At 40.2% G+C, this 20,718-nt stretch overlaps 1 protein-coding gene across 1 annotated transcript in view; it reads left to right on the top strand.

The window, feature by feature from the left end:
* Positions 1–15,547, top strand: part of LOC125004483 (voltage-dependent T-type calcium channel subunit alpha-1I-like) — a 228,039-nt gene extending 212,492 nt beyond the window's left edge. Inside the window, exons 34-38 of the mRNA XM_047579108.1 lie at positions 3,450–3,590; positions 5,684–5,815; positions 7,789–7,933; positions 10,780–11,006; positions 12,327–15,547. Coding sequence (XP_047435064.1) covers positions 3,450–3,590; positions 5,684–5,815; positions 7,789–7,933; positions 10,780–11,006; positions 12,327–12,983 — 1,302 coding nt within the window. The 3' untranslated portion in view covers positions 12,984–15,547. The remainder of the gene's footprint in view (positions 1–3,449; positions 3,591–5,683; positions 5,816–7,788; positions 7,934–10,779; positions 11,007–12,326) is intronic.
* The last annotated feature ends 5,171 nt before the right edge of the window (positions 15,548–20,718 follow it).

Raw genomic sequence — 20,718 nt, 5'->3', positions numbered from 1 at the left:
TGCTTGAAGACACCTTCGCATGTAACGGAGTTCAACCACTATCCCTCTGGTTCTGGTTCTGAGCCACAGCCGCCTCGGCTCCTACCGGTCACCAGACGTGGGCTAACGTCGTTCTGTTAACGGGATCAGTGAACAATTAGCCTCACAGCCTCGACATTTGCCTTACCCTTTTGCTCAGCTTAAAGCAGGCAAAAGCCACCATTCTCTGTCTAGCACCTGTCAGCAGGAGCTTAAAATAACACCAGCTCCGACGCGTGATACTTAATTAAACAACGCATCTCGGTATCTGTGTCCAGCAGGTTACAAAGATGGACGACACGTGCTGCCACGCAACGTAGCTACTGTATAAAATAATAAATGTGTCCAGTGTGAGAGAAAGGGGTAAATTCACACGAGAGCCTGTGACAAATCCTGAGAAAACTGGAGAAACTTCAATGGGAAACTGATACAGTGATAGAAAAGAGCCAGTGGTCAGATGCTACTTGTACCAGACAGATGTAGCGTACGGATGCTGCGTGTTATCATGAGACTGATGGTTCCTTTCCCACGTTAACAATAACAGATGTTCCTTTCCTGTTCCTGTTCCTGTACGGAGAGTGACGGTAGCAGTGACAGGCGTAGGTACTCGCTGAGTCTTTTGAGAAACTAATTAAATGATCTTGCTGAAGTGAGACGAGAAGATCAGTGCAACTCTGAAATAACGTAGGAAACAAATGAAACGTTGTAGAAGACACAGACTTTAATGAGATTCCTAATTATATTATATCCTGGAAGCCGTCCACAAGAACGTTGATTATGTTCTGGCAAAGATCTGCCGCTCAGATACAGTATTTCCTCTAATAGTGGCCAGGGCCTTAATTTTTAGCTGTCCAGAGCACCCAGCCAGTATTGGGGGCAGGCTTTTGTTACAGGGAGGCCTTTATTTCTAGTTCCTATTTGTTTCATACCGGTACATACAGATATACAGTGGGGGAAATAAGTATTTGATCCCCTGCTGAATTTGTAAGTTTGCCCACTTCCATAGAAATGATCAGACTCTGGTTTTTATGGTTGTTTACTGGTTATGGGTATAGACAGAATATCAGTCGAAAATGCATAAAAAACACACAATCTAAAAGTTATAAATTGTTATGTATTTTATTAAGGGAAATAAGTATTTGATCCCCAAGCACAACACAAGTCAGTACTTTGTAGAGAAACCTTTGTTGGCAAGCACAGCGATGAGACGTTTCTTGTAGTTGTTCACCAGGTTTGCACACAGCGCAGGAGGGATTTTGGCCCATTCATCTTTACAGACAGTCTCTAAATCCTTCAAGTTTCTTGGCTGCCTCTTGGAAACTCGGAGCTTCAGCTCCCTCCACAGGTTTTCGATCGGGTTAAGGTCTGGAGACTGACTAGGCCACTCCATGACCTTAATATGCTTCTTCTTGAGCCACTCCTTTGTTGTCCTGGCAGTATGTTTTGGGTCATTGTCATGTTGGAAAACCCACCCACGAGGCATCTTCAGTGTTCTTGCTGAGGAAAGAAGGTTTTTGTCCAAGATGTTACAGTACATGGCTGCATTCATTGGCCCCATAATGCGGTGAAGTTGCCCTGTACCCTTTGCTGAAAAACAGCCCCAAAACATGATGTTTCCACCTCCATGCTTAACCGTGGGTATGGTGTTCTTTGGGTCATACTCACGTTTTTTCATCCTCCAAACACGGCGGGTCGAGTTAATGCCAAATAGCTCAACTTTGGTTTCGTCAGACCACAGCACTTTCTCCCAAGCCTTCTCTGAGTCATTTAGATCTTCACACGAAAACTTAAGGCGGGCCTGTACATGTGCCTTCTTGAGCAGGGGGACCTTGCGGGCACTGCAAGAGTTCAATCCATAACGGCGCAGTGTGTTGCCAACTGTTTTCTTGGTGACAGAGGTCCCAACTGCTTCCAGATCATTAACAAGCTCCTGCCGTGTTGTTTTAGGCTGCTCCCTCACCTTTCTCATCATCATCCTCACTCCATGAGGCGAGATTTTGCGGGGAGCTCCAGACCGAGGACAGTTGATGGTCCTTTTATGGGTCTTCCACTTGCGAATAATGGCACCAATAGTTGTCACCTTCTCACCAAGCCTTTTGCTGATGGTTTTGTAACCTATACCAGCCTTGTGCAGGTCTACAATCTTGTCCCTGACATCTTTTGACAGCTCTTTGGTCTTGCCCATGATGCTGTAGAAGTTGGAATGTAAGAAACTGATTCTTAGAGCAGGTGTGCTTTATATACATGACGAGTTAAGATCAGGAGTATTGGTAATTAGTTGACTGAGCACAGCTGTGTGCCACATGCGCACCAGCCAATCTGTAGGAGCCTGAATTCTAAGTGAATTGTTGGGGATCAAATACTTATTTCCCTTAATAAAATACATAACAATTTATAACTTTTAGATTGTGTGTTTTTTATGCATTTTCGACTGATATTCTGTCTATACCCATAACCAGTAAACAACCATAAAAACCAGAGTCTGATCATTTCTATGGAAGTGGGCAAACTTACAAATTCAGCAGGGGATCAAATAGTTATTTCCCCCACTGTATGTGCTCAAAGTAGTTTTTTTTTTTTTTTTTTTTCGCTTTAGCAGGTTCACTAAACGCACAACAACAGCTGGGCACAATCAGTAAATGCTTAAGCACGAGTGGTCAGAACGGATCAATAAACGACACCGTTGTATCAGTTTGAACTCTCAAAAATAAGCAGGGTTTAGCATAAACAGGGTTTTAAACAGTTACGCAATTTAAATGGCTGTCGGCCATCTTCGCGGGTTAATATTGAAATTTCAAAACCTTCTTTTTGAAGTTCTCGTGTAAATTCTTTTCGTTGCCCCGTGCTGCTAAAGCTCTCTGTTGTTGACAGTGTTTCATTGATAAGCCGGGTTCATGTGGCACTTCAGATCTACCACCACCTGTGGCACCTGTGTGTTACTACATCTATAATTTATTTTTTTAAAGCCTGTACATTTGTCGCTGTATATATGTGTGATCTTCATTCACATACACAAACTAAGTTATGAATTATTATTATTATTATTGTTGTTGTTTATTTATTTGTACATACATTGTTTTTCTCAATTTGTTCACGTTTTTTTTATTGTAATTTTTTGTTCATTTTTTATTGTTTATTTATCTATTTGTATTTTCTTTTAGGGACGGTAACACTGGGTGATACAACACTTGTGCACTGTAGAAATGACATGTAAATTAACTATGTAAACTAAAGTGGAATTAAAAAACAAATAAATAAATTTGCGTGGGCTGTATGCAGCGACATGCCGTTAAGTGGGTTTACAACTAAATGCTTCTGATTCCTGAATTATGTCCGTTTCTTATTCTTCCTCATTATCACACAGCAGATGCTCAGTGCACGGCCGGAGTTACGGTGCAGGACAAAAGGTCAACGCTGTGTCTGTGTTGCAGGAGAGCCAGTGGTTGGACAGCGTGTCACTGCTGATTAAAGACTCGTTGGAGGGGGACATGATTGACAACCTCTCTGGTTCGGTGTTTCACCACTACTGCTCTCCTCCTGTCTGCAAGGACTGCAAGAGTCATCCGGAAGAGGTGAGTGAGGGACACACACACACACTCTCTCCTTCCAAGCTATAAATAACTAGCCGGGTTTGGATTTTACCTGAGATCATATAGGCATATTAATAAAGATCCTTTCTGGTCCCCCACCAGAAAGCCATGTACTTTAATTTTCCATTTTTATCCCTGCGCGCTGTGGACAGCTTTGGCCCGAGGCGTGAGGTTTTCGAGTTGTCTGAGAAGCTCTGCTGCAGCTCTAGAATAAATTCACTAATTATCACATGATTTCAGGTCCAAAATGAACAGATAAAACAGTGAAGTGGTAATATTTTGTATCCAAAAGGTCAAGGGGGTCATCCTCAAAAACGCTCGCAGGACCCTGAGGCAGTGATATATTACATTGCAGCCGTGCCTCTGTCAAGTTATATAACGCTTTCTTTCTTTCTTTCTTTCTTTCTTTCTTTCTTTCTTTCTTTCTTTCTTTCTTTCTTTCTTTCTCCTTCTTCTCTCTCCTACATCTCCATGTTTTCTTTTTAACAACACTTAAACAACATCAGAACTAACCATAGCCCACAGGTGTTAACTCAGTTATATGTTCGTTCCAAATCTGAACATCTGTTGCCATGACACCGATCAGGCATAACATTAAGACCACTTTCCTAATATTGTGTAGGTCTCCAAAACAGTTAAATACCAGATCAAACATTGCAGTGGATCCGCATCACTTCCAGTCCCCCGGGTCGTTTGTGCATGACTCCGTTTGCTAAAAACATTGTTTACCTGTACAAGGTTATTAAGATTTCCAACAGCAGTTTGGATTATGATGATGTAATGTTGATGTTCATGTAAGAGACACAGAACTGTTTCTGAAGAAGTACCCGGGTACCCATAATTACAACTCATACTCTTGTACTCCAATGTCACAGATGGATTCACTGATACCAGTTCAGTTAATAACTGTCAAAACCCTCCAGTCTACCTCCGCTCCCGACTTAAACTCTACACAACCTACGTTCCAGTAACTACATTAACTTAATCAGCCCCAGACCCCGCACCTCTTTTGGTCGTTTCTCATTTCAGTTTGCAGCTTCTAATGATTGGAGCCATTTGCAATAGGGCCTACAACTCAGATCTCTCTTTCCATTCACAAATTTGCTGCATTCAACTGTCCATGACCACTTTTACGTTTCTAATTGCCTTAATGTTCTTACACACTATACTTTTTTTTTTTTTCTTGTATCTTGTAACGACTTGTGCAGCCTATGTGTATAGGTATTTCTCTGTGTTTGTCGCCTCTGGCCCAGGTCGTCATTGCAAATTGAGAACTTGTTCTCAATTGACTAACCTGGATAGATAAAGGTGGAAAAAATAAATAAATATTGCAGAGCGGCATCGGCTGCATGAGTCACCGCATGAGTCATGGCAGCTTGTGGACTACAGTGTGTACTTTAGCTGTTATGATGCAAGCGTGACACAACTCGAGAGGCTTTGACATAAATGTAATGATGCTTCACATCTGTACTGAGATATATAGTGTTCAGATGAAGTACACGCAGGGAGATTAGCTTTAAATCCTCCTCCTGTCTTCTCTCCTTTCTTTGTTCCTAAATATTAAAGCTGAGCCTCATGTTATATCATAATATGAGCTAACCTCTCCACACTGGGGTGAATGTATTTTGTCAAATTAAATATTTAACATAATAACACACACTGAAAACTTTTTTTGCAATGCATGTTTCACTTGTAAAATCTGAGACCTTTGAGAAGTTGTTTTTTTCTTGCTGAAAAAGCAATTCTCATGATCGTTTGTGTGACTTATGTGATTCATTTCCTTTTAATTCTGTCCGACAAAAGTACCGCAAACATTGCAAAGGCAAAAATGTGCTTTTTCTCAAATGTATTACAAAATAACAAACCTTTTGCTTGTTTTCGTTAGAAATGTCATTAGAAAATAAATAAAGGACGTATTCATATAATTCCACATTCCATAAAATCTCCCGTCACCATCACCCAGACCAAGTTTCTGCTTCCTCCTCCTCCTCCTCCTCCTTCTTCTCACATCTCGATGTCAAATTACGGCTCTGACGTGACTGTGGCTGCTGTGTGTGTTTGCGTTTGTGGGGCAGATCCGACTGGCAGAGGTGGAGCAGGTATCGCTGATGTCGGAGCAGCTGTCAGACAAGTCTTCATCTCCGGCTCTGCCCGATGACCTCAGCCTGGATGAACCGAGCGGCTACCAGCTGGTCAGGGACAGCCAGGTCTGCTCGCACGTGCACACAAAACAGTCTCAACTCACATGCCAAAACATCAGGCAGTTCTAGCCTGGAAACCAGACCAAATTTATACTGCCTGCAGATTTATAGTTTCTGATTAAGTCACAATCAAAATGACTTCTTACCTGTCCTGCACGAAGAGTGTCTGCTGGATTCTTCTTGTTTGCACATCACAAACTGCACGACATAAACTGTATAAATAAAATTGGCACTTATTCCTAATTTGTCCACTAGGGGTCGAGCTGTTTCACTTAGACGTAACGTAACGACTGAGACCCAGAACTAAACACCAGATGGCAGCGATGCACCTAATTTGCATTTCGTTTTCTTTGGTAATTTCAGGTTGTTGATAACTTTCACGTTTTATGGAGCGGTTGCCATGGCAACTGGTAGTGGCCATTATGTCACATCCTGTTTCTCTAGAGTCAAATGAGGAACTAAAATGAAACTTATCCAGAAATGACCGGAATATAACCCTTGAAAAAAAAAAAGTATCTGACGTGTATTATACGGGGGTTGATTATTATTTGGTTGATTAGACAATTTTTTTTTATTATTATTTTCCCCCAGAATTTTAAATTTCTTTACATATAAATTAAAATGAATCCAATATATTTTTGAAAGGATAAATGGAGGCAGATGACAATGTCTATCATTTCACACAGAGCTCCACACAAGATAATCTAAGCCCCCTGTAAACAGTAGGCCCCACCCCTATCGCTGCTGAGCCAATCACGAGGCCGCATGTTACGCGCTGACTCTGTCAGGTTCCCCACAATCGGTGAAGAGCCTGTTCAGTCCCCAAGTGAAATCCTAGATACATGCCACAATATTACGGCCACACTACTGTTGCACTTATTGGAATAAAAATAATAATAATATGTGAACCTGTGTATTGTTTGAGCACCTTAATATTGAATGCAAAATGATAACAATAATGTATATTTAGAAACATCACTAGGCTGAGTTTAATATAGAACATATATAGCAGGTAAGGGCTCTCCACTTGCTTTGATTTCACTTTTGAGGAACAGTTCAGCCTCCATCTTTATACTGTCTATGGAAACAGCCCCTGTGGCCAGATTTACAAAATCTTGTCAAAAGCAGATTAGTGGTCATGGTCTCATGACCTCATGTACCACAGGTTCAGCTCTACTTACAGTATGTGTGCTACGAACTGGTAATATGTATCATCACCACTTACTTTAAACAAATGTACATAAAATGGCTATGTGTTAACGATGCCTTTCTTATATTATACGCTGATAAATGTAGCTTTTTTTTTATTCAGGCACACACAAAGGTAGATGTCTTTCAGTCTTCAGGGAGTAACTGCTCATGTCACGGCTCCTCTTCCTTCTCCCTATCATCAATAACTACTATTTACACCCTTTACCTGCTAATTAAAACACCTGTCTCCCAGTGTGTTCTTGACGTGGACATACTTAGATGTACTTGTATATGTGCGTGCATATGAAACAGAGAAAGAGAATGTGTCTTTTATATCTCCATCTCCCCGTGAACACTTTGCCCCCCCACTCACAGTTGTTTCCACCTGGCCCGTTTCATCGCCGCGACATTGAACAGCAGTTCATTTGATCCAGTTTACAAACCAACAACAGCAGCCAAGCAATTTGAAGCTTTGAAGCCCGCCGTCACTTTCTTTTTTTTTTTTTTTTTTTTACCACATCCAATTTTAATCAGACTCGTATAGACCGATAAAGGAAGGGACATGAAAAGGGAGCTTTTTGAAATTGGAAACAAATTGTGCTCAGATTTCCATTATGACAAAGGGAAATGAAAGGCTTCAGCTCGATATCGTTCTTGCTCCAGTGAACATCGGCGCACCTGGTTATCATGTTTGTTCTCTCTGCGTCTCCGTGTCTCTTCCCCTCCGCCTCCATTACTCGCTGCTCTGTCTTCAATTTTCTCTCTTACACCTCTCATCTTTCTCTCAGAGGGGCAGCAGTGACTCCCACAGTTCGGAGGAGCTGCCCTCCAGCTCAGGGAGCGAGGAGGGCGCCCAGGAGTTGTTGGAGGTGGGCATCCATCCACAGTTGAATCCTCCCTCGCAGGAACAGCAGAGCTTGGCACGCTGCACAGGTACAGAGTAAATGTAACGATTATCCTGTACTGAATGAATCTGTGAGCTACTAGGTCCTGGAATAAACTAATTTATTCTTAATAACACATTAGGTAATACTCAAAAACAAACAGTAGGGGAGTGTGCTCAGTGCTTTGTACCTAAACATCAGTATATACCCCTTAAAGCACAGGTCTTCAATGGGGGGTCTGTGACCCCTAGAAGGTCTGCGGCAGCACTGCAGAGGGGGCCGCAAAATCTTTGGTTGATTAGGCATTTTTTATATATTTTTTATTTACAAATTTAAATTTCTTTCAACAGAGATTAACATGAATCCAATATATATTGGTAAAGGGATAAGGGATAGTGCAATATTAAATAATAATATTGTATATTTATAAGTAACACCAGGCTGAAGACCCCTGTCTTAAAGTTCAATATCTCTTCATTACATAATTTTTTTTAACATGTATTGTAGAAGAAGCTGAACAAAGCTTAGTAAACATTTGCCTTCATTTCTGTAGACTAGGTTTAAAAGTAGCAGGAAATACCAGAAAATAAAACAGCTGATGTTGAAAGAAATGACTTGAAAATAAATATAAAAAAAATAAAAAATAAAAAAAAATATATACTAACCAATAAAGAAAATATAATATAATATTATTAATATTATCATAAAATAATATGGAACTTTTATACACCTTTATTTCTTTTTCATTCTTTTAATGTTTTCAGTTAAAGCATGAGTTAATGCTAAAGAAACCGAGAGGGAAACTTTATATTTTTTATGATCCAAATATGCTAACAAAACCTGGTGGAGTCTGTGACCACAATAGAGCAATGGGTTCCTCATTTCTTCTCATCACTACACTCAGACTGACAACATGCCAGTCAATAATGTATCATCATCTATTAGCACTTACCCCTTAGAGGAGCCACTGGGTGAGGGGTGGCAACATGAAGTGGTAACACAAACACACCAACGACCATTCACAGTCCTACCCAATTAAATCCAGTTTTAGAATCATGGTCACTAACATGTCTTTTGACTGTGGGAGAATGTACTATTCTCTTTCACATGAGGTACCCCAGGGTGGATTTAGTATAACACAACTAATGAGCAGTGGGCTAGAATGAAAGTGAAGCCGAGTAAATCTAGGAGTATTTTAGTAGTTAGCTGTAGGGCTAAGCTAATCTCTCGGTTTAAAGTCACATGGTTAGCCTGCTGGTTGGTTTTTCAGCTGGACTGGGCTTCTAAATGTGTGTGTAATTGTGCCTCTTATCTTGGGATTTTAATATCCCATCCTGTGTAATAATGAATGATATCGTTACAAATTAAAGTTGTCATTGTAGTTATAGTTGTTTGAGTCTAAAGTAATTTTTCTTGAACAAATTCCTATAATATATATATTCCAATATTTCCATTACAACTGTTTGCCGTTCTTCATTCAACTAAAGTCAAATTTTTAATTATAATTACATTAAAATATCTTCCCATGATTATGTTTTACAAACTTCCTCTGTTATCTTTAACAGAGTCCCTTATGACCACTCACTGACACAATATTTAACCACCACTTCACTAAGCCGCCACTCTGTCTCAACATTTACAAATAAAAAGAGGATTCGTATCAGCACAGACACACAAGGTCATGTTCCACATTCCACACAGATGACTGCCTCATATATCCCTCCTTTAATTGTAATGGAAGTCAAACACACAGAGATGGTAATGAATGACACGTTGTCGTATCCTGACCGCTCAGCGATCCCTGCAGCATGACCGTTATCACCAGAGCGGATCGAGCAATACAAAGTCAGTTCAGGGGGACTGGCAAATACTATTTCACAGTCTGTAAAATAGGCACAATGTCAATGAAGAACTTAACATCAGCTCTTTACAAGGCATGCTTGGTGCCAGCAAAGAGAAATACAAACAGTATCATTTTTGTTACACGAGTACCTAAATGCTAAGTTTCATGAAATGTTTTAAATCCAAGTGGTGTTATCACTTTTAAGTTGTCACCTTTATAGTCTGGCGCATAGTTAATTAAGTTTTGATGTTTTAATCAGACATTAAAACCCTCAAGCTCTAATTTTGTGTTTTCACTGTATTGATGCCTAAATAAAATGCTGCTTTGTAAGTCATAGAGATCTGTTATTTTGTGCTCACCCTTCTGCAGAGGATCACCTTAAATTACATTTTAAATCTTTGAGACAGCCAGAGACATGTTCCCTCTTAGTCCTGAAAGGCACATTTGGGCCATATCAAGTGTCTAACTTCCCAAACAAAGTTGACAGAATAACTTCAACTAAAGATCGATCTTTCCATAAAGATGATATATAGAGTAGTGTGTCATCTGTGTAGTGGTGGAGTAGGCCTAAAGCATTCTCAGCACAGATACACAGAAGACAATAATTTATGCCTAACTTTTGGAGGTGACGTTACAACCTGGCTTGAGGGTCACAATATAAAGTGGACACGAGTTTAAAAAAAAAAGAAAAAAAGAAAAAAAAAGGTCAATTGCATTAAAATGAACAACAAAAATGTAGCAGGTGAGATGTGGTGACTCTCTGCAGCTGCAAAGATTCAACAATGCCTTTTACTCGCATCTTCTCCGCTGTGGCTGATTAAGGCAATTAAACAGAAGCCAGAGACACTTGCACTTCCGCTGCAAAGTCAGTAGAAGTGCAGAGGGGTATAACAATCTAAAACCCCCAAGCAAATGTTTTTCAAGCTTTAACGTTTGAGTGTCATTGATTGTCTCCTTGCTAAAGATATCCCAGGGCAAAAAAATGGAAATACAGACATATATGAACTTTCCCACTAATAAAGTTATATTAAAATCCAACTGTATCTTTTCAGATGGTAATGGGGGAAGATGTGAGGTGGAGGAAATTGAGCGTGATCATGAGTCTTTACCCATATTCCACCTGCCAGCGGACTTCTTCCACCCTGCAGCCGCTGCTCATCCCGAGAGTCCTGGGAAAGGTGTCAGCCCGGGGGAGAGAGGGCCATCCAGGTTGGCCTCCCCAGCCTCCTGGGCCTCTCTCCGTTCACCTGGAGCCAACAGCAGGCCCCTGAGTTCTCAGGTATTATGAGTAAATGAATGGGTTTGTGTTGATGGTTGGTCGAATGAATGGTGCTGTACAAATACATGAAGGAACAGTCCCAGCGGATATTTTGTTATCCACTGTTGTCATGCTTAAAACACACATCAGACCATCAGATGGGACTTACCAAATTACAGATAATGTAGAGTAAGCTTGTGAGGCCAAGTTTGGTGATCTGGAAGCCTGCTACCGAAACATAACTTACCATATGGCTAAAACATTAACACAGACACTAATTACTAACACAGTATTGCTTTTACTGATGCTGCTGAAAGTGCAGTAAGGTGCATTGCTCACCACGCTCCCCCACCCTCTACCCTCCGTCTGTAGTGTGAAACTCCGAAGAAGTTATTTAGTCATAGTTGAAGCTCGATAATACACCAAACCGAAAAAAACTAACACCTCCTCTCATTTGGCTTCTGCATGAAACAAATAATGAAAAGACACTTATTTTAGTTTGTGCTACTTTGTAACCATGGAGATGGATTATTCTTTCTTCCTCCTCTACCTGTTTTGTTTGTTTAGTGCATGCCTCAGTGCCTCTGTGATCCTCAGCTGCTACAGTGAAGCTCTGTGGCACTCAGCTAATTATCCCAACCGGCCCTGAGCCCGCCACTGTTGTTCTTGGCTCACGCTTTTCACATGCTCTCATGTTGTTTTCTTTTTTTGGCCATTCAACTCTCTGTGTTTGTTTTGCTCCAGCTCTATGCATCTCTTTTTACTTTGTCTGTCTTTTGCGTCTTTATCTGCTAGTCCCTCTCGTTCTCTTTATTGCTGTAATCTTTTATTCTTCCCGGCTGTCTCGAATTCTGAGAAAAAGAGTAGTGGTGCCAGGAGTGTGATGCGTTTTTATTGGAAGACGGCAAAATTAAGAAACAAGCTGACGTCCAACACAATGCTATGTGTCGTACGTCTTGCCCAACACATAGCGTTGTGTCTTCAAAAAAAGACATGTCTTGCTTCACCCATTTCCATGTTATACACACAGCCAGTGCCCATTCCAACCAGTTCCGACGCAACTTAGTCCAACACTGACAGACTTGTAGCTGTTATTATTATCACAAGGGAGGCCTACATAATATTAGGAAGGTGGACATAATGTTATGTCTGATCAGTGTATACCTACCTTTAAATTGAAGAATATAAAACACTTCTCCCATTTTGACCAGCAGACCTCCACTCATCTAATAACCTATCAAAGAACTGTTCTGCAAAGGTCACGAGGAACTGTAAGAGTTTAAATCACAAACCAACATGATTAGATGGTAAAATAAAAATGATTATCTCTTCTCTTTCCAGCACCCGTCCCACAGTGACTCTTCCCTTGCCACGGGGAGTTCGGAGAGCAGCCTCCAAACCACACTGGAAGAAGGCCTCAGCTTCAGCATCTCCCCGCCTCAACATCCGGATCTCCCCGTGCCTCTCCTCTGCCCTCTCCCCAGCCACCCATCACACCAACAGGGACAAAAAACAGGAGACCAGCACCCCTCTTCACTAAAGAGGCGCAGCACTACTTTTAATCTCCAAGCCACCCGGCGGCACCAGAGGAGCCAGAGTAGCAGCGGCGGCGGCAGCACCAGCCCCGGCTGCCAGCGACAGGATTCCATGGACCCTTCAGATGAGGACGTGGGGACGGGCAAGGAAGGCTGCCGCCAGACCTTCTATACTGAACACTTGTCAGAAACACTGAACAGCCTCTCCCTGACGTCGCTACTCACTCCGGACACTCTTGCACCCCCGCTGGTGAAGAAAAGCAACAGCACAGGCTCTCTGGACCAAACCAATCTATCTGCACGGAGCAAAGATGCCCATCACTCATACGCCATAGATGCCCATGGTTTCTTGTCCAATCCCTGGAGAGAGGGAATGGCAAGAGGTGAGAAGGAGGACCTGACGGGCTTCAGCATGAAAAGCACCAGTCAGCCCACAGATGAAGGCTCCAGGAAAAAAAGATGAAACACTTGTTGCCTCTCTGTAGTGGAACTCTTTGAAACATTTGCATTTCTGAACCTTGAACAGAACAGGTAGAGACTTTTATTACATGTCCTGTGAACCCGATGCTGAAATGTTCTCGTCTTTGAATCGTCCGTTCTCTCTGTTTCCTCCTCAGAGTTGGATGCTTGGGATAAGTCATTTCTCAAAAGAGTCTTGACGTCCTTTCTTCCCGTAGGATGCGTGATCGCCCTTTGACAGGTCTTAAGAATAATGGCAAAGCGGTTTAGCCTTTTAGCATTACCAGGATTCAGCCTTTAAAGATGTGGCATTCCTGGGCTTACGTTTGCGCCATGTGGACAAAATACTCAGAAAGCCATTAGAGGGACAGGTCTGACAATTGCGGTGATTTGTGAACATTGCTAAGACGGTGTTATTTAGATGGAACTGCAAAGAAATTCAGTTTTCTCTAAGGAACAGGGCTCGCTTGACCTAATGTGCCCTCAACCCTTGTGCAAAAACAGTGTTGTCAATAGTGGACAGAGGGTACTTTACCAAGGCTTCATATGAGGAACAACTGAACTTTGTACAGTTTTTTTGTAATATCCATCAGTAACAGTAGCATCAGCCGTTTTCCTCTTTAGCACATTTGATGGGTATTGGAAAACTGAAAGGTTGTATATTCCGTAGGGTGTTTTTATGAATGTAGACACGTGAGAAAGTGAAAGACAAAGCATGAAGCCTGGCTAGTTTGAAAACTAACAAAGAGCCTCTTTGAAAAGAAGAATGGTTATTTGACCGCTGCTGAGAATACATGAGGGGTAGTTAGTGGAAGCACTTGGCCATTTTTAGAGTGGAATCTTTTACTTGCTTTCTACATACCCATGAAAGGGCTAAAATGTATTGAGCGCAGACCTGGGTCAAATACTACTGGGAAAAAAAAAAAAAAACTGTTCCCACCTCCCAGAGTGTCAGAAAATCTCTCTGTAGAGGAGTGTGTTCCTTTAAAACATGTCTACTGATGCTAATTATAAAATGAAAGACAGACCTTAATCAGTTCAAACACCTGAAATAAGGTTTCCACACATAAAACACGCACACAGTTTTCTAAAGGTACAAGCAAGTTTGAAAACAAAATGAGGGAAAAAAGCTTATTCTGGGATCATATTCTACATATAAATATATACATATACAGTATATATGTGTGTGTGCGGTCTGTTTTTCAGCCATTTCTCCCAATTTCAACATCTGTGTTAAACACAGTGTCTCAAGATGGACAGTTTAGATTATGTAGCTTAGCCTGCAAATGAAATGGTCAAACAATCTGAGTTGATGAGTCTTGGAGCAGATGAAGAAACAGCACAGTGTCATCATATTTAATCAGCTGATTAACGTCATGGACACCAATCATGTTATGGTTAAGAAGATAACGTATCTTTATCGTTAGCGACACGTCTTTACTTCACAGACTGCAAAGGTATTGGGCATTTTCATCAATTGACTCATGTACAAGGACACACATTTCCTTTTTTTGGTTGTGACAATCGTCATGACTTATATGAAGGTGTTGCCACCAGCAGAGAGGTCGAGACACCAATAAACGTCTGCAGAAGGAGGTTGGAGGGCGATGGTGGCTCATATGAACAAAACACTAGGTTAGGTTAGGAGAAGATCAGTTGAAATACGCACTTTTATACATGTGGTACAGGCAAAGGTTAATGCCAGTTGAAATACTTCTACAATAATTTTAACGTTTGGGTGTGTTAATATATATATATAAGTGTTTTTCATCCAAAGAATTGAATTTAATTTGTGGCCAAGGCTTATTGGATCAATATGTCCTCCCTCATGACAAAAATGTTAAAGGCAAAGGTTAGCACCAGTCCAAATGTTACATATATTTGACTTTTTTAATCAACTCTCATAGGCATGAACAGAATTAGATTTGTTTCCTTCGTTAAGTGGCTCAGTAATGCTCCTAAAATAGCCTCTCATTAAGTGTTTCAGAAAGTAAACTTCTGTCGACATGCTACCAAGTAGCTAATTAAATTAACATTTTTTAGTGGTTTGCCGGCTGATTGCTTTTTCTCTTTCCTCTCCTAATCTACTGCCCTCACGAATCAGACTTTAACATTGGATTGTTTCGAGCTGGCCACCCTTCTAAAATAGACAAAACAATTAGAATCGTGACGTTCGCGAATCAATCGGATCCATTGACCAACTCTTTAAAACGGTCCATGTCCATGTTTTCCCACAAAATTTATCTAGAATCAATAGTTCAGAATAATAAACACTCGGCTATCCCAAGTCTGAGTTTAATCAGATCTCACCCTACCATTTAGAGATGCACAATTACGGTCAAAATGATAGTCACGATTATTTTGATTAATACTGTAATCATGATTATTAATCACGATTATTAATCACGATTATTCATCCTGTTAGGGAAAACATCCATATTTTTATTGCACTACTTTTAAACAAAAAAATATTAGAACAGTTGTCAATGTGAAATGAAACTTTTAATTAGGATAAATGCTTAATAATGAAAAATAAAATTTACACATTTGGTTGCCGGGGTGTCAGATGGACACCTTCGGCCTCCGTGCATTCCTCATACTTTGGATTGTGTATTTCTTTAGATGATTGAACAGTTGCACTCTTTGCATATAACTTGTTCTTGTTTCACGTCACTCAAAACAAGTCACATGATGACTTGCCCTTCTTAGTACATCAGCCTGAACCTTGCATTCGCCCCCTGGTGGTTGGCTGACTACTTGGTGAGAAACTGCAGCAGAACCCGCATTTTAAATGTAAATATCACAGACGATCAGATTCATTTAATCGTAGCAGCCAAAATCATTATCACAACTAAAATGTGATTAATCCTACGTTAATTCCTCCCAGTGATTATTTCTCAGATAAAATGAGTCACACCCAGACTAGCATCTAAAACAACAACAAAAAACAAAAAAATCCAAATGAGCCAGTCTTTTAAAAGACTCTTTGCAAGGAATGTGTCTACAAGACGCAGCTTCCTTTAAAGATCCATAAAGCATGGTTCCTCTGAAGCTAACCTAAATGAACTGGCCATAAAATAAAGTTATTAGTCTAAAGAGTCCTGTGTATCTATGTTAAGAATTCATATTACCTGGAGTTGTGTGTGTTGCTTTTTAACCCAAATGATTTGACTCAGGTCTGCTTGAGTGTAGCAAGATATTTAAAAAAATAAAATAAAATAAAATAAAAAAATAATGATAATAAAATAAAAAATAGCCTATGATATAGCAAGCAATGTGGTACAAATTGATGTAGTTTGTAACTCTGAGCACATTGTTTGTCCTTTTTTGACAAATTGTGATGACCCATCATACAGTTGTGTCACAATCTTTGAAATCCCAACAAGGTAGACCTCAGGTGGACCTACAGTATATGCACTCACTCACAACATCACATAACACGTAACACATCACACACACTGAAGCACACACATCCAGCCACACGTATCATACAAAGATGTCAATGTCAAAACGCTGCAGGATGTTTCTGTGGTTGTTTGAGACGAGACAGAAGAAACCTCAGTGTTTATCTCTTTCCCTGCTTTGTCTTCATTCCTCCTCCTCAACGCTCGTTCACATCAGTTATCTCCGTTCCACAGGGAAGCCGGAGCATTAAATGACTATTGACTACCCCACCTCTATTCAAGATATGCAATATGCTCCCGTAGATGTACAGTTAGATGTATGAGACTCGTATAGATAGGCAATATGCTGAGAGAAGATTATATTTATGAATCCATGTATTAAAATAAAATGTCACCGAGATTCAAAAGGTCACTGAAAGGATGATGATGTATTCATGTATTCCAGAGTGTGTGTGTTCTCTTTTCTCCCCCCTCTTAACCCCCGCCCCTCCCAACTTCCTCCATCTCCTCCAAAACAGTTTTCTTTTCTCCAAGATGCATGTGTTTTTTTCTTTCTTTTTTCTCTGTTTTCTTAAATGTCATTCTAGTGTCATATAAACGTGAGATAGCTTTTCAACAACGTCTGGCTCCTGAAGTTGTTCTTTCAAAATGTCATTTGCTATTTTTTCTTATTTCTCTTTTTTTTGTTGTTGTTGCTCAAGGTTGCGTCCGTGGTCAATACCAGTGTCCAGAATTATTTGTAGTGACACATATTTGTAGGTCAAATAAGACCTCTAAGAAAAGACACATTAAGTTAAACGTGAGCACACATTTAAAAAGGGTATTTCCCTGATTCGCTAGTTCGACAGCTGTGTTGAGGGTAAGTACGTGCTGTCATTAGGTTGATATCATGTCAAAATTCAAAGCTTCATTTTCTTCGGAGAAACAAATAAATGCAACTAAATGATACCTTCAAACATTATTCAAATATAGTGTTAATTTCTAAATCAGAAGTGAACACATTTTAACAATTATGTTACGCTATAGCATTATAGTATTATTTTGATATTTTTCTGCTCAGCTTAATTAGTGTAAACAACATATATAATGAATTTTATATATTTAAACCACATTAATTTATCGCGCCAACAAAAAGAAAAATGTTCTTAATGTAAAATAACATTTAAAAACAAATCTATGAGAAGTAAAACTATTGTATTTTATATGTAAGATGTTCCAGTGTGCATACAAAAACTTTTGACACTTTGATCCATTCTGACTAACTGTTGGAATATTAGGAATACCTCTTTCTCCATAAAAGGTAAGCAATAAAACACACATAATGCTCATCAGACTCACTCGCTGAGTTCACAAGACACTAGTACAGGAATGTTCAGTAGACTGATCTGTTCAAGATAGAAAATATTAGTGTTAATTCATTATGCTCGATCAAATCATTTCTTTTTGCTTGAATTTTTAATTTTTAATTTTTTTTGCGGTGCACATGGGGTGGTCATCTGGTAATGTGAAGAAAGAGAAAAAGTGGAAGAGAAAGCGAAATCAATCGGGGCGACGCCGCTGAAAATGAGGCCTGTCATTGTCTTCCTTTAAATAAATCAATGTCGTCAATGGAGCTGGAAGAAAATGGTTTCGTTCTTCTGTTAGATTTCTGGCAGAGACCCCACCGCAGGCAGAGCCACTCTGTGCGTGTCAGATAAGTTATATCAATATTTTCCTTCTTAGTGGATCGTCACTGGCTGCGTTTCCATTACACTTTTTTGCAAAATAAAGCGTCTTGTCATCTCCAGTGATGCCAGTTACAGGGAATTGCACCTTTTTTGCGATAAACTTTTATATCGGCACATCTGAAAACCCACCTCATAAGACCGTAAAAGTGTTTTAGCTTTAGATATTTGAGAGTTTTTTGTTTTTTTTTCGAAAAGTAGGAGTTTCCATTACCAGTTTTTTATTGCAATGCTTGAGTTTTGTGCATTTCTAGGGGAAATGGAAACGCAGTGATATGCAAAGAAATGTATGTAACAGTGTGATTTGAGTTCAGGTCCTTTATGAGGTACCATATAAAAATGTTCTCCCTAACACACACACAAAAAAAGCATGTGTTGGAGCGCATGCTCGTTGTGTCTTTTGCGTTCTTCCAGGTGACATCCTGTCATTCTGCAGCAGCAGCAGATTGATTAAGCAAACCTGGTTTCACTCGGCTCGTCATGTGAAGAAGAGCATAAAAACCGAGAAGAGGGGGGCAGTTCTTTGACTGATTCAGCTCCACACACAGTGAACACTACAGGACTTTGTTCATGCTACGCTTAATCCAGCTGTACAGCAACTCACCTTTCTGTAGCAGATGACTCCAAGTCATTAATGTTAATAGATAGATAGATGGATGGGTAGATACTTTATTTATCCCTTGGGAATTTCAGTGTGCAGTGGCATGGAAACAGATGGGAAAATGCAATAATCACATAAATATACACTCACTTTAGTGCTTCTTAACAGAAATAGCTAATCAGACAGTCACAAAGCTCCAATTCAATGCATTTAGTCATGTAGAGGTGATCGAGAAAACTTGTTGAAGTTCAAACTGAGCATCAGTATGGGGAAGAAAGGGGATTCAAGTGACTTAGAAGGTGGTATGGTTGTTGGCTGTCTGAGTATTTCAGAAACTGCTGATCTACTGGGATAGGTCAGAGGAGAATGGACAGATTGGTTGGAGATGATAGAAAGGCAACAGTAACTCAAATAATCACTCATTACAACCACCGAATGCAGAATACCATCTCTGAACGCACAACACATTGAACCTTGAAGAAGATGGGCTACAGTAGCAGAAGACCACACCGGGTGCCACTCCTGTCAGCTAAGAACAGGAATCACACAGTCTCACCAAAACTGGACAACAGAAGATTGGAAAACGTTGCCTGGTCTGAGGAGTCTCGATTTCAGCTGCATCATTCAGATGGCAGGGTCAGAATTTGGCGTAAACAACATGAAAGCATGGGTCCATCCTGCCTTGTATCAGTGGTTTAGACTGGTGGTGTGATGTGGGGGATATTTTCTTGCCACACTTTGGCCCCCTTAATACAAACTGAGCATGGTGGGCCACAGCCTACCTGAGTATTGTTACTGACCATGTCCATCCCTTTATGACCACAGTGTACCCATCTTCTGATGGCTACTTCCAGCAGGATAATGCACCATGTCACAAAGCTCATATCATCTCAAACTGGTTTCTTGAACATGACAATGAGTTCACTGTACTCCAATGGTCTCCATAGTCACCAGGTCTCAATCCAATAGAGAGAGCACCATTGGGATGTGGTGGAACGGGAGATTCTCATCATAGATATTCAGCCAACAAATCTGCAGCAACTGTGTGGAGCTGTCATGGTGCCTGAACTGCCTCTCAGTGTTGCTGTTGGTTTGTGTGTGACACAGAAGTGCATTTTGTTATGCTGCTGCTTATTAAGAAGGAGAAAGTTTTCTCCTGCATGGGAACATTTTGACCTGATCTCTCTCAATAAAGTTGTCTCTCAGTTACCTTATTACACGTGTCTTATGTTTCTCATTCAACACAGTGTATGATTTCACCGTCTTTTCTTTTAATCTAAGGGTGAAGGGTTCGTCGTGTGCCAAATAATTGAGGTACAACAACAACCCCTCATACATGCTGAGGCATTTTCATGCACTGTGTGAAAATAATCAGAAGTGAATTAGGTTGGATCCAGTCCAAGTAAATAATTCACAAATATCCACTGCAGGAACATAATTTCACATCTTCTCAACTATAATAATGAAATTGACAGAACTAATACTATATTAAAAAAAAAAAAAAAAAAAAAAAAAAAAACCCTACCAAAACAAGGATCACACCATGTTGTGATGATGAAAAATCTGCATTTATTGTATGGATTAATTATGACTCTCACTTACATGATCTGTTTGTACTTCAGAATTCACTGGGACACCTGAAGCCACAGTCAAAATATATTTGGTAGGCTCCATCATTCCCGTTCAGTTCTGGGAGAGGCTTCAGATCATTCGTCCCAACTTGTGCGAACTTGCTGTGGTAGTTTTCGTGCACCTCGGCCTCATCTGCACCTTTCAAAATAACTTTTCTCCAAAGCAAGGGTTTCTAAAATAGGAATGGTCTGAACCCGAGCACAGTGGAACATGTTGGGTTTCTGAATAAAAAATGAATGAAGCCCTTAAGTTGCACAAGCAAATCCACTGCCCCTTACCTAGGCTGAACCCATGCAGCAGTTTGAATATATATATAATGTGAATGAGGACATGAAAGATACATGAAATGCATTTATAAAGATGAATTGATTTCTTTTT

The sequence above is a fragment of the Mugil cephalus genome, chromosome 2 (assembly GCF_022458985.1).
Source record: "Mugil cephalus isolate CIBA_MC_2020 chromosome 2, CIBA_Mcephalus_1.1, whole genome shotgun sequence".
NCBI lineage: Eukaryota > Metazoa > Chordata > Actinopteri > Mugiliformes > Mugilidae > Mugil > Mugil cephalus.
Note: the sequence above shows the minus strand (reverse complement) of the source record. Positions and strands in the feature narration are given on the sequence as shown.